Source organism: Scardinius erythrophthalmus (assembly GCF_964197995.2).
Source record: "Scardinius erythrophthalmus genome assembly, chromosome: 15".
Taxonomy (NCBI): domain Eukaryota; kingdom Metazoa; phylum Chordata; class Actinopteri; order Cypriniformes; family Leuciscidae; genus Scardinius; species Scardinius erythrophthalmus.
The window spans coordinates 30,987,272-31,002,672 of NC_138235.1; the positions used below are offsets into that span (position 1 = coordinate 30,987,272).

The window sequence follows — 15,401 nt, forward strand, 5'->3', positions numbered from 1 at the left end:
GGAGACATGGAAAGATCTCATCACCTTCCACAACCTGCGAAGGCCTGTCTCGTGTTAACAGGGGAGGAAAACAGCACAGATATGAGGAACACATGTCAAGAGTACATGTAGCTTAATAAAGCATGCTAGTTTTCAGTAGACTAGTTTTCAGTTGTAGTGCTTTGGCATGTGCTTCATGCTTGCACGGATTAATGCAGGTCATGAAAGTTGTATGCTAAACGCTGTGAATGTTAAGCCCTGGCTGTCCTATTATGCAATGAACGCTTTTAAGTTCAGCATATCTAAACATCTATGTAAAGCAACGTACCTCACCCTGCCCTTTAGCGCACCGTAGCTCCGTAAAACATGGCATGTTTGTTCATCTGCCGTTGTTTAGAGAGCTGAGGCGGGCTAAGTACACACACACACACACACACACACACACAGACAGACACAAGCAAGATTCACAAAGCCTGCCAAGATGTATTTATGTATGCTGGTTCAGCCTTCATTCTCTCAACCCACACTAATAAACTCACTTTACAAAATGTGTTTGTGTGAATTGCTTAATCCTGACAATAAACTACTATAATAAAACAAGCCCTTACTTGCTGCCCTGGCATTTGTAGTATGAATGTTGTGGTTTATGAATTTCAATTAGTCCACCAAATGTGCTCCAAATATGTGACCTGCTCTTTGCATTCATGCGGTGGAGGCTGAGATGATGTTAATCTTGGAAATGATTTCACAAAAAGCCAAGCTGAGGTGAAGCGAGTTCAAAGCAAGGCAAGTGTACTGCAAGACACCCCCATACAGAGGGCTTTAAAGTTCATCAACATTCAATGCAAAAAAAAAAAAAAAAAAAAAAAAAAAAGCTGTTTGCTTGATTCCCCTTGTCGACAGACATGCTCCTCGAAAATGAAAAATAAATGCAAAGTTAGAGTTATGCCTCAAGGTTACGCCTGTGGCTTCTCATGCACAACAAAACTGTTTTCACTGTTAAATCATGTTTTGACATGATCAAACCCTATACATGTGTCTAGATAACAGCACTGAAAATGCATGTTCAGCCAAATGTAAAGCACTAAGGAACTTCATACAAAACAATGCTATATGCATCACATATAATTGGTCATTTTCGAACATAACGCCGTTAAAGAGAGTTATGTAAGAGATAATGTTAGGCTGGTCATTATCACAAATTAAACCTTGATGCAAAGCAAAGAGGTCTTCCATCACACTGAAGGGGTTTATTTTGTGAGAATGACAGACTGACTATATTATACCTTATATAACACCTGCCAATCCATTTATGTGTTAAAAATAGTATAAACAAAAAAAATTCAGCTTTTTGTTTTTAGATTCTCGTAGCTTACACTGTGGAGCCTCACACTACCAATGCCAGGTTCGATTCCCAAGGAATGCATGAACTAATCAAATATATACCTTAAGTGAAATGTAAGTCGCTTTGAATAAGTGTCTGCCAAATGCATAAATGTAGTAATATATAAATAAACAGATACACAGTACAAGGACATGCAATACTGATTTGGTTACTGACTTATTTGAACACTGAATGCAACGAAAGACCAATTAAAATGAAGTATTCCAGACACCAAGTTGGGTCTGTGAGAAATGTATGAAAAGGGGGAATAATTTAATTGAATTAAAAATGTTTCTTATCATCACATTTTGAGGTCCTCGAAATCACAAATATATAGAAAAAAATCCTGTTGTATAGGGCCGCTGTTGAAACAATCTAAGATCAATGCACAGCACTGTGCTTTCCTATTTTGCATTGATGTGAACCATGGCAACATCACATTTTAAAAAGCTGGAACTGCATCAAGGCAGTGTTTGAAGTACAATGACTTAATTTGCTGTGCTTTTTGGTTTTTGCCTGCCAGACAGCTTGCCAAACACCACAGTTAAATAGTTCAATATCCCCATTACATGCAAACAGCCTTTTTAAACATAAAACATGCACGATTGATCTCAAATATTGTTCAAAAGAACTATATTTCACTAAAACTGCTCAAATTAACAGGAGGGTGTAGCAAGAAACAAGCCCTGTTCCACTATTCTATTCACTATTCTGAACCACTCTACAATATATTTATATATATACAGGGTCAATTATTGAGAGGGTTTAATTACTGGGCGGTTGCGGGGATGTACGTGGAAATGCTGTGAAAAATGTATCATGTCTCGAGCAAATATTAATCTTTTGGCTGATAATATTGCTTGGTGCTAAATTCACAATCATGGTGTTTATTAATTTAAATCCTCCAGGAGAAGAAACAGTGAAAGAGAATAAGGAGAAATGGAAGGCGTCCTTGTCGAGGACCTTGACTATTTCAGGCCGGGGTGATAATAGCTTCCAGCACTGGCTGTTGCTTTAGCCGAAACCGGCCAAATAGAGCCATTTGTCCACAGAACAGCACAGACTGTTTAGTTTCAAATTCCACGCATGATGACTCATGATTCCGGACAATTTGAAAATAAAGACAGACTCACAGATGTAACTGCCGTCTCAAAGATTTCAGTTACAATGCAAGGATTGGTGCTCAGCTTCTTCCTCCTCCTTTTCTTCAGCCCAAGTCTTGCCGAAGATACAGGTAAGGGGAGATGGCTTACAGCAGATGCAAATAATGAATAGACACTAAGTTCTGTGTGACTGATCCACCTGCTGTGCGGTATTGACATGAGAGGATGGCTTATTCACTGAAGGTGACAGTGAAAGAGAGGGAAATGTGTCTCCTATCACACATCCCCATTAATTGATTACACCTCTTCCCCACAATGTCACGCATCCGCCGCTCCCATGATTTTCACAGCTGTTCTATACATTCCTCAAAGGATGGTATTAGCTGCCATCATAACAGCTGCCATAAAGCGTGATACAGGTACACCTAGAATCATGGTAAAGGCACAACTGTATGTATACATTGAGTGTGTGTGTTGGAGAGAGAGAAAGGTGTTACATGATTATTGCACTGCACCTCAAGAAATTAACTGATCCATTGAATAAAATGTTATTACAAAAATGCAGGGCGAATAAGAAACAAATCAGAAAATGGAGAACTTATTAAAAAGTCATCATAAATGTCATGTTATTAATATGGATAGTTCAAAAATTCTTTAAAAAAAATTTATAGCAAAAATTGTGCTGTAAAATGTATTCATTCAGTTGCAATTCAGCTGTGTGAAGTTTGAAGAACGTGTCTGGCGTGTGTGCTCCTCCTCCAGAGTGTTCATTACTGCTATAACCAATCACAATTTTTTTTTAAAAAGATTATAGAAATAGTAATTAAATAAAAAATTGACTCCAGAAATGTCCATGCTTTACCCAGTTATTCTCTCTCTTACCCATATCTAAAGCGTATACTATCATTCTTAAGTTTGGGGCCAGTTCGATTTGTTTTGTTTCGGAAGAAATTACTTTTATTTAGCAAGAATGCTTTAATTAGACTGAAAGTGACAGTAAAGACTTTTAAATATTAAAGGTCCCGTATTATGCCCCTTTTCACAAGATGTAAAATAAGTCTCTGATGTCCCCAGAGTGTGTATGTGAAGTTTCAGCTCAAAATACCCAACAGATCATTTTTTACAGCATGTTTAAATTGTCATTTTTGAGGCTCAGAAAAACGCGCTGTTTTAGTGTGTGCCCTTTAAATGCAAATAAGCTGCTGCTGCACGGCACAGGGGGCGGAGCTTCATGAGCTCGCGCTCAGTCTCTCAGGACAATTTCATCTCACGGAATGATGATAATATCAGAAACTCTCAGTAACGTGTTCATTTCGAGTCGGACAATAATGCCTACAGAGTCAGAGGGCTGTATAGAGATGAAACAGATATAGTTTAGTAGTTTAATTACGGTTATTATAACGTATTTGTCATCTGCTTGTATGCATCCATTATTTATTAATAGCCTAAGTTACAAGTCTGCTGTCTGAATGATGATCAAACATATAACGTTCCTGATGAGTTTAATAAAGTTTATTGTACATCACACAAAAGATGAAGCGTCAGTTTTACTTCAGAAAATCACCGTAAGAGCTGAGTAAACACAGTAAGTTATAAGAAGTGCGCAAGTACATAAACGAATTTCGGTAGAGTTGAGGGAGCATTCCTGTGGGCGGAGGTTAGTCAAAAAACGGTTCTACTGACGTCATTAAAGAAGGAAGTAGAGGGATGTAGTCCAAACGGGCCGTTCGATGTAGTCGACTTCTGTTAAATAAAATATCTCGCTTGGCATTGAACTTTGAGCTTTATAATTTTACAGATATTATTTATACTCTAACAACAACATTACACACTAAAGTTTGAAACATGGGATCACGAAGAACGGGACCTTTAACAAAGACTTATAAAACGGATAGTTCCGGTCCTTGATTCTGATTGGTTGAGCCACGTTCGATTGTGACCGCATTACATTAGTATTACTGCGCAACTGCCGTTTGTGATTCTTTGTTGCTGCATGTGTTGCTTGGCAACCTCTTTGGAACTACATTGCTTGGCGGAGAAATAAGTGTTACAACGTCATATTTTTTGTTGCTGGTGTTTATTTTATGAATAAAATAAATATTAAAATGAATAGTTTTATGGAGTAACCATTTAATAAAAGCAATAAGCCCATTGAAGTGGTGTTTTACAGTGAATTTAGAACAGCTAAGGGGCGTTGTTAGGCACGAATCAGAACGGATAAGCAATAAGCCCCGCGAATCACGGCTTCGCGGGGCTTATTGCTTTTATAAAATGGTTACTAAATAGAGAACACTAAATAGAGAACACGCAAAAGCATTGAAATATAATTTTTCCTCCCATGATTTTAGATTTTTTCCAACACCATGTCCCTACGTACTATTCATCAAAGAATCCTGAACAAAATCAGCATATTAGAATGATTTCTGAAGGATCATGTGACACTGAAGACTGGAGTAATGATGCTTAAAATTGAGCTTTTACATCACAGGATTTACACTTTAAAAAACAATAAAATAGAAAACAATTTAAACTGGAATTATATTTTAACATACTACTATTTTACTGAATTTTTTATCATAAATGCAGCTTTGAGAGACTTCTTTTAAAAAACATATCTTATTAAGTGACCCCAAAGTTCTGATAACATCCAACATTTCAAAAAGACCACCCATTCATATTCATATTCATAACCAAGTGTAGATTAGAATATGACCGTGCACATTTACATATCAAAAACTTGGTGGAGGCGTGGTTACTCATTTCATACACAAAACGATTTGTCAGTCACAAAAGAATAATTTACATATAGAACAATGGTCATGTTAAACTAAATTACAACTTTCTAGTCCCAATAACCTTGACTAACATTATAAGTGTGGGGGGAAACAACAAATTGAAATGTGTCTGTTTTGTCCTCTTCTGCCACAGTGGCCGAGGACATTGGACCTCACCAGCTGAAGCGTCTGGTGGAGCTATTGACAGATAGCGAGTGTGAGGAGTTCATCTCGACCATGACTCAACCAGAGGACAACATCTTCCAACACTTGGACCGACTATCTGCAGAAAGGAACCAGTTACTGCAGTCAAGAAGACGCAGACACACAGGTAACCGTGATAAACACAAGCGTAGTTTAAATCAGCTCTAATAAATTGATACTTATTTGTTTTATGCTAATGAAATCCAGCAGTGCGATGTGTGACGAGACACATCCGGCAGTAAATGAAGAGGTCATGAGCAACCAAATGTATTTGTTTATCTCCACTGCACACATCAGTCTGCCGTTGAGTGGCCCACTCGAGAGACATCTCAACCAGACGAATTGTTGATATAATACCTTTTCATCAGAAATTAAATCTATCGAGGTAGTGGGACATGATTGAATTGTTTAATTGCCTGAACAACTGAAGAGCTGGCTGCTTTCCTTCTGCCTGTCTGGAGCACGTTTGATATTTTGCATGTGTGTGTGTGTGATTGTCAGACCAGAAGCCCCCCTGTCGTTCAGCGCTGAAGGACTGGCTGCAGATTCACGGCAAGCAGATATACTACGACAGGCTGTCTCGTGCACTGCAACAGATCGGCAGGACTGACATCGCCATAGGTCAGCTGCACACAACACTAACACACACACATGCACTGCACCACCACACTCAGTAAACAATCAAACTGATACTACAATAATTTGTACAGTATTGAAAAGATGCACAATATATCATTACCATAATGGTTTTTGGCTGATATTAGAGATTCTTTAATTTAGCAGTATTTTTGATAATGTATGTGTGAACTGATTCATCATCTAAATTTGTATTTATTTCATATAATTTATACTACCTTTGTTAAGTGTGCCGCACACATCCTGAAAAGTAAAGCCGAAACAATTCAAACGCCCCCTGGTGGCTGGCTGCAGTATTGGTCATAAACCCCACCCTCCCCATGTAATCAAATGGGACGCAAGCCAAACTAAAAAATCAAATTACACTTTTCTGTCATTTTAGGTAGTTTTTAATCACATTGACGTATGTTCAAGTGTTTGTTTTACCAATAAGTTTGGTTTTAGTTAGTTATTAGATGCTATAAAAATGGGGAGGCATGATTGACAGCTGTGCTTGCGATTGAGTCTGTGGGAGCGAGAGTATGTGCGGGACCTTGATACCGCGGCTCCACCTCAGGATCACTGCGAGGACTTGGGCTCCAAATAATGTCATCGCAGTGACGGTTTCTGTGATATTTTGGCTTCATTTGGTGGAAGGAAGTGGAGATGTGTTGTCCATCTTTTTTTACATTCTATGCCTCCAACTCTCACCTAAAGTTAATACTTATAATTAAAAAAAAAACATTGAAATGTAATCTATATCAAAAGGATATCCATTTTTCATACTGATCATTAAAACAGGATGCTTAAAGTCACTTGTTAAATGATTAAAATTATTGATTTTAGTTTTTAATGTTTTATGTTATTCATTTTATTTACACAAAATAGTATAGAATAGCTGAGTTGTATTGTTGTTCCTAAGTGCTCTACTATTCACTTTCCAAAATTCAGAGTCGTAAATATTTCTCTACATTTGATTTTTATTATTTTATTAAATATATTATCAAAAGCTCTACTTTGCAGAAGAAAGTATTTTAACTAAGGCTGCCCCTAACTAAAGATTTTTTGGTAACACTTTAGTTTAGGGTCCAATTCTCATCTATTAACTAGTTGTTTATTTGCATGCATATATAGGATATTGGCTGTTTATTAGTACTTACAGAATAAAGCACATATTAATGCCTTATTCATTTCTGCATGGCCATATTCTATATCCCTTAATCCTACCCACTACATAAACTGAACAACTACTAACTATTAATAAGAAGTTATCAGGAGTTTATTGAGGTAAAAGTTGTAGTTAATAATGAGAATTGGACCCTAAACTAAAGTGTGACCGTTTTTTCTAGCCGACTAGTAGTTGTTCATTTAAGCCATTAGTCGACTAGTCGCACATTCATGATATTTATTTAATTACTTACATATATACTGGGAGAGTGGCATGGGAAAATGGCTTGAGTTTCAGGGCTAAGAAAAAATATTATATGTAACATTGCTAACATTGTTCTACAATACAGAAAAATAATAAACCATAATAAGGAGCCTTTAACATATAAATGAAGCGCTCAAGTGCACACATAAAGCTTACCGCAGATGCTGACTGATCATCTCAACGGGATAGTGGATGTGCCGACTTAATTTAAACATGTCAAGCAGTAAGCAAGGTACTAATTTAGCTTCCATACTCCACACGAACACTTGGGTATGCGCCTAATTATAGCGCACAATTATCGTCAATGTTAGAGCAAGAGACCATGTGAACTTAGGCTACTACTTACATGCTTCAAATGATAAGCCATCATTGAGACCGAATAATAATAGGCAAACATTTGGATTTCCTACCCAACATACTATAATTACAACATGGAACAGCCGTGTTAACAATCGGTAACACTTTATTTTACTGTGTCCTTGTTATTTGTAGTTACTGTAATAATAACTATAAATTATTTGTAATTACATGCAACTAACCCTAAACCAACCCCTATTCCTAACCCTAGTACATGTAGTTAATTACTATTACTGAAGTCCTTAAATGTTTAATTACACTGTAACATGGACACCTTAAAGGAACACTCCACTTTTTTGGGAAATAGGCTCATTTTCCAACTCTCATTGAGTTAAACAGTTGAGTTTTACCGTTTGAGTTTTACCGTTCACAACTTACAACGTGACCAGCAATAAGTTTGTGTAGTTACCTAGCAAGGGACTATTTTCAGGCGCTGCATAATATCATTGTGCCTGCTGCACCCATGGTATGGCAGCAAAGTTCCTTGATTATTACTCAGGAATGAGAGTATAGTTCCTAGCCATATCGGCCTATAAAATCGCAACTTTTCATTTTCCGTCGGTCTTAGTACACGATGTAACTACCGAAGAGTCAAGTTCTAAATAGGAAAAATATCGAAACTATTTGATCATTTTTTTTAGATAGATGCTAACGGTCTAATCAGATTGAAAGATCTATGCTAAGCTATGCTAAAAGTGCTACCGCCAGACCCAAAGATCGGCTGAATGGATTCGAAAATGGTAAAACTCAACTGTTTAACTCTAGGGGAGTTGGAAAATGAGCCCATTTCCAAAAAAAGTGGAGTGTTCCTTTAAAATAAAGTGTAACCTAACAATCTGTTCGTTGTGGATTTAAAATTTGAAATAAAATTTTGATCGACTAGCCTAAGCCTTGTCTTGTCGACTAATGTTTGGTTGACTACTAGAGGGCAGTCCTAATTTTAACATTGTAAAACTACATACTTTACCTTTAAGGACCCCTACAAAGCCACAGCTAACATGATTTTCATTTACCAACAATAAAGTTTGTCAAAAACTTTTACAAAAGTTTTTCCATCTTTTGTTTTTGCACACCACTAATGCAACGAGCACCGAGCTAATTCACAGTCATTCATCTTACACGCCAAAAGATGAAACTCAGCAGACTGCATAATGTTATTTTTATACGTTTCTGATAGAACGCACTTTGCACCCTGTCACTCAGGGTGATTGTGGTCCGGCGTACAGGCGACTCCACAGCCGAATGGCATCGGATATGAGAAGGTGCAAACGATTTGACAGCAGGCCCACTAGAGCTGACACCAGATTCACTACACGCCATCTGTTCCTTTCATCATCTCCGTTAAAGGGAGAAAGGGATAAACAGAGAAGAAGAGGGGGAAAAAAATTACAGGCTCGACAGCCCAAGAACATCCTTCAGTCAAAAGCGGTGCACTGCAGAAAATAAAAAGCAAACACAGAAACTGATGCGTATGGGAAATGCACAATGCCGCAATTACAAGAGCTTTAATTGGCGGCCTGTAAATGGGCTATGATGAGCGGTAGCCACTCATCGACAGCACCTTGGATAAACTGCGTACTTATGTTCCGGCATGTGTGTCTTCTTCAGTTGTTCTTGCTTCATTATACTTGGTACATTTATTGGGCCCTGCACACTTAGTTAATCTCATTTCAAGACGTTCATGGAGGCTATTACTCTGTGTTTGATTTCCTAATGTGCTGCAAGAATTGCTTGTGTCTTGTATGAATATGAAATGAATGTCACAAATAAACAGCTGCTAGAGCTGCCTCCAGCATAACTGTCATCAAGTTATGAAGTGAATTCATGTTAAAACGCTATGAGTAAAAACAATGGTCACCACTAGACAACTGGACTGGAAGTAATGCATGTGCTTTTTATCTAACAGAGGTGGGTAAGAACATCAACCAGGACAAAACTCTTGCTATACAGAGATATGTGGAAGGCTACCATGAACTTGTTAGCCAAATGGAGAAGCATCAACCAGATCATGACGATCATGAGGAGGTTCTGCAGTACTCTGCAAAACAGGGTGAGATGCCTCAGAAGGTTTACAAATTATAGAAAGACTGATGTGTTTTAAATCATTTGAGTGGTATTCTTGGGTCTCTATTTCTAAACCATAAAATATGTTATTATGCAAGTACATTTTAAAGGGGTAATATTATGCAAGTCTTTTTGTAATATTATATAACTCCTGCAGAGATCAGCTCCAAACCCAATTAAACACACCTGACCTATTCAAGCTCTTACTAGGCATACTAGACACTTTCAGGAAGGTGTGATGAAGCAAGTTTGAGCTAAACTCTGCAGGACAGTGGCCCTCCAGGAGCAGGTTTGGACACCTCTGGTCAAGAAGGAGCCACGTTTCTAAGCACTGATTAGGTGTTGTTGATGAATAAACATTGAGGTCATGTGTTAATATTTTGGGTCTTTGACATCAAAAACCTGATGATCTTAGAACAAGCTATTTTGTCTGCTTAGTGTCAGTTTCTGCCCTACCATTATTAAAAAAAAGATATATATATATTATTATATGTTCATATGTTTGCAAGGCTTAAGACTAGTCCCCGACTAAAATGCATGTTTGAGCTGTTTTAACTGCTTAAAATACGTCACTGCCGTTGTTTTTCACACCAGTAATATTTTTTTCTAAGTCATATTTATAAAATCTACTTATATGCTAATTAATATCTAATATGCTGATTTGCTGCTCAAGAAACATTTATTAATGTTGAAAACGCTTAACATTTTTGGTGAAACCAGAGTCTTTACCGTCACTTTTGTCTATAAGCAACTGTAACTTATATGAAAATCAATGACTCATGTTAACAACTCTTTCCACTGATTGCTTCACAGCCAGAGGGTTCACCTGGAAAGACTTGGACTTGGTGGTGAAAAGGCAACCAGTGCCACCTTATCAGCACCATCTGCTAGACAGAACATGGCCTCTACTTTACGGCCTCTTGTCTGGATTTGCCATCGCACTGCTCATGAGTGTGGCCATCTTTCTTATTAGCATACATGTATCCCATGGCAACAGAACCAAATCCAGGTCTGAGCATCAACCCTGTTGCTGTCCCCTCCTCAGTGTTGTGACATCATCAGATTAAGTCACCCAGAGGACACACGCAGACCGAGTAATGGATGTTCAGCATAATAATGAAGCCATGTTCATCAGTGTGAAATTCATTATTAAACGATGGCTGATTATGACCCATGCTACTAGTCTCAAAGTGCCTTCTTACTGGATGTTATTTCATATAGTGTGCTATTTAAACTATAGTTAGACAGCCTATGCAGACACCTTCAGCGCAGACAGTTCCCATTGCCTCTCATAAAGACATTTCTGCAATAAAGCAGCTGACAGAACATAATGACAGCAATCTGTTACCTCCATCGGGACTGCTGCCATTGTCCTGTCAGTGATTTGATGGTGTGTAGGGGAGGCTGCGCTGGAATGCCGTTGCCTTGACAATCTTAACACTTCCTGTTTCCAGTCCGCGACAGTGGCGGTGTGCTCGTCTGGCATTGAGGAAAAACTAATTATCCAGCCTGGCTCCTTCTCCCCTGAGCTTGCACATGCCCCCTGAAGCAATCCACAAGGCTAATAACAATGACAATGCCTGCAGACAATGCAGTCAGTACATCAACCTCAGAGAGACAGGATAGACTGGGCAAGTGTGGCAATGAAAGCACACGGGAGAGAGCGCTGAATGGAGTACAGAAGGAACTAATTCACCAAGATGAGCAATGCAGCAGGAAATGAGCTCACACGCAAGCAAAGTATCTCTCGCACACACTGGGATCGTCTCTCTTATCATTTAAGTGCTTCTCTTGTTCTAAAGAAAAACATGCCCCTTCCTCATCCTCGTCCTTTTTCTTTCCTTTTATTTCTTCTATAATTGAACTAATTACTTCATTATACAAATCCAGACTAATGTGCTCCTGGAACCACACATCATGGATTAATAGTGGTGCTAAGCAGCAATTATAGGCAATTAGTTCATAAATCAACATCTAAACAAAATTATAGTGCCAGGGAGGGGAGGTGTTGTATATTCAAAACACTGCGAGGGCCAAAAGGTCACATACTCAAACTTTAAGGTCCTAATTACATCTGGTATTAAGATGAGGGAGACACATTCCCATTTACACCTGGTGTTTTAATCCATCTCTTCTGTCCTTATTTCTTCGAGGGGGGGGGTCTATGGGCGGGTAAATGTATGGGCTTTATGGATCTTTTCGATGTAATGGATGAAATAAGCTCACACTATTTACAGATGAACACGACCGGAGACTACGGAAAAACATACGGAGAGCAGCAGCTTTAGTTTCTGCTCTGACAGCGGCAAAACTACGCCGAACACTGTGAGTGTGTGTTAGAAGTATCAGGAATGGTGAGAGAACATTGTGCTTGGTATGTTTTTCGTCAAACCAAACTTGGGTCTTTATCTGACAAAGTTTAATCCTGTCTGGCTAGCGCACTTACCATCATGTTTATGCATTAGGTCAGTAGGTGGAGAGTAGGCGGTCTTTTGTGGCTGTTCAAACACATAAGCGTTTACAATAGGTAGTAACTGAGGCTGTCAAGACACCTTTTCATTATCGCTGCATAGAGTTCCAATTAAATGCGTCTTTTTCAGGTCCAATTTGAGCTTCGAGTTCAGTGAAATATTTCAACTAACTGGTGATGAAGCATTCTATAAATAAAAAAATAAGAGTGTGAGATGAGAATTACCAATATTTTTTTAAACAGTTTTTTTCTAAAACGTGCAGTTAGGAATAGTTATGTCTGAAATAATTATAATTATAAAAATGTATAAGCTAAAATGTATATAACTAGCTATTACATTATTATTTACATTGGTTAGCCCTAGAAAACCTACTTTGCTTTTCTTATTGTTGGTCATTTGTTTTGTGTGTGTATATATATATATATATACAGTATATATATATATATTCATTCTTTTTATGCATGGTGAATAAGTCGAGGGTAATGGCTGTTTCGTGACCAGTTTGAATGAGTGAGCGAATTCAGACTGAGTGTGCCAAAAGGGCTGCCGCTTTTGCACAATTTGTGTTTGCTAATAATTATTTGAAACTTAGCAATCTGACAGCTCCAGTAGTCATGTAAACTATGTATAAGCCTTAATTAAACAATTTAATAATCAATTAAAAAAAGGAATTTATACTTGTATGATATTACGCTGTAGCCACATTGGGCCAGCGGTTTGGAAAATGGATGGATGGATGATTCAGCTGCAGGCGCCATCTTCTGGTCAGATTTGGGAATTCATTCGTATATTCTCTAGTCTAGCCGTTGAGCATTCATTGACTGAATCCAAAATCGCCCTCTAAACCCTCATTCACTCTCTAGGCTCCCACTCTCTGGCTCTCTAGGAACGAACCTGCCTTCCATATAGGTGGTGATTTTGGGCATAGCCGAGATTTTAAAAAAGTGCCATAAAGTATAACAGAGCATTACACAGTTCCTCCAGTATTCAAAGTCTTCTAAGGCCAAACAATAGCTGAGAATCTTTACTTCTGCCAGTTAATGAATTGATGATATACACAAGAACTGTTTCCATGCACTCAAAAGTGCACTGAATTCGACACCACAAAAAAGGAGCCACAACTGAATCCGAACTTAAAGGGGTAGCCTAGATTTAATCCAAAATTACAAAAGTCTGTAATTATTTTCTCACCCTCATGTTGCTCCAAACCTGTATGATTTTATTTTCTCTACAGAACAAAAGAAGTCATATGTACAGAAAATTAGACCACGTTGACTTTCCTTGTACAGACAAAAAAAAACATCTCAAAATATCTTCTTTTATGCCCTACAGAGAAAAATATAACATAAGAGTGAGTAAATGATGACACAATGAACTATCCCTTTAAGTTTAGATGCAGTTTTTGCTCCTTTATCTGTGGTGTGTGCTTCTTTTGGCTGGTGCTTTCTTGTACAGTGAATATGCCAGGCCTTAATATGTTCAGCAACCCAAATTGGTATTTCTTATTTAAACAGCCATTAAATGACCGCTAATGTGAAGCATGAGCCATTTTGAAATAGTTACAGAATCTGAACAAAGACCATCATCATATCACTAGGAGGTTAAAATCTTGCAGCATTTAAGACGCAGGGTCAAGTAAAAATCAAATGGAAACTGCGGCTCAATATTGGTTGTACAACAATGGACCAAACAGATGAATCTGGGGTGGGATAAGCATCTCTAGCGGCAATGAATGGGAGTTAACGCGCTTATAAACGCCCATTATGTTCCATCCAGTTGTTTGTAATGCAAGAAGGCAAAAAAAAATGATGTGTGACATAATGCATATCTTACATCTGACATGTCTGTCTTCCTGTTCCTCTGATCAGTAATGATTTGCTGATGGCGTTGAAATGCCAAGACACAGCAAGCAGCCGAAAACTCATCTATATAGCGCAATGAAGACAATGCCTTGGTGCAGCTGGGCTCTGTCAGAGAGAAACACATAACAACATGAGTATATTGCCACTCTCTCTGACAACTACTATTTTTGTTTATCCCTCATGCACACATATAAATGTCAAAAAATGAATTCTGTCTCTCTCACACAAGCATGAAAACAGATGGAGACACAAATGGCATAACAGACTCGTCCATGCATTCTCACAAAGTCTCATCCAAACTTTGAATAAGATGATGCACGTAGGCATTTTTGCATTGTGTGACATGCTAACGGAGATATTTAAAAAGAGAAGCATAAAAGTGTGCTTGTATACAATTATAATTCATTACATCCCAAAAATAGACTTAAGCATCATATTTGACACATTTAAAATAATGCGTTTTGTCTGAAAAAAAGAGACATATTTAAAGTTTGTTAGATTCACATCGGAACAACATTGAACAGACTGTACCTCTCTGTCTGTCACATCATATGAAAAATATGGCATCTGCACTGACTTGAAAGCGTTTTAACAGCATGCGCTTTCCATTAGCAAACCTAATGTCAAATATGATCTCTACAATAAAGTTCTAACAGATGGACATCAAATCAATGTTCTTCTGTCGAGAATGATTGATTGACATCCTCTTAATTCAGCTTTTTACTCAATGGTTTTTCAACCGGGGTTGAATAGACAGATATATTGACAAATGTAAGACATACAGAAAGGCCTAAGTGTTTAAAGCAACACTGTGTAATTTTTTAAGTTTATTCTTAGCAAAAAAAAACACTTTGTTCTTTCAAAATGATATGTGCTCATTAATGTGTAATTACTTCTACCAACTAATCAAGTATTCCCGTAAGCGTAGAATCTGCCATTTATAATACAAAAGATCAAGTCGCTCGAATGGCGGCAGCCATGTTGCGCCTCCATCTTGAAAATACATTAGCCAAAGAGGGACATACCTGGAAATTCAAGCTTCGCCTTTCGCGTTTTGACACTCAGCGGCACCGTGATGAATGCAAGGGGGAGATTACTCGCGACTGCAGGCAGATTTGAAACAATACGGCCACCGTAGGAGTTAAAACACCCTCGT

The 15,401-nt window shown here is 38.0% G+C and overlaps 1 protein-coding gene across 1 annotated transcript; it reads left to right on the forward strand.

The window, feature by feature from the left end:
* Positions 1-2,452: 2,452 nt before the first annotated feature.
* tmdd1 (transmembrane and death domain 1) lies at positions 2,453-11,459 on the forward strand (the record flags this gene model as incomplete). The annotated part of the gene is made up of 6 exons (XM_081386535.1): positions 2,453-2,597; positions 5,395-5,571; positions 5,946-6,065; positions 9,755-9,898; positions 10,726-10,892; positions 11,367-11,459. The coding sequence occupies 6 exons, from the start codon at positions 2,453-2,455 to the stop codon at positions 11,457-11,459; spliced, it is 846 nt and encodes a 281-aa protein (XP_081242661.1).
* Between the last annotated feature and the right edge of the window lie 3,942 nt (positions 11,460-15,401).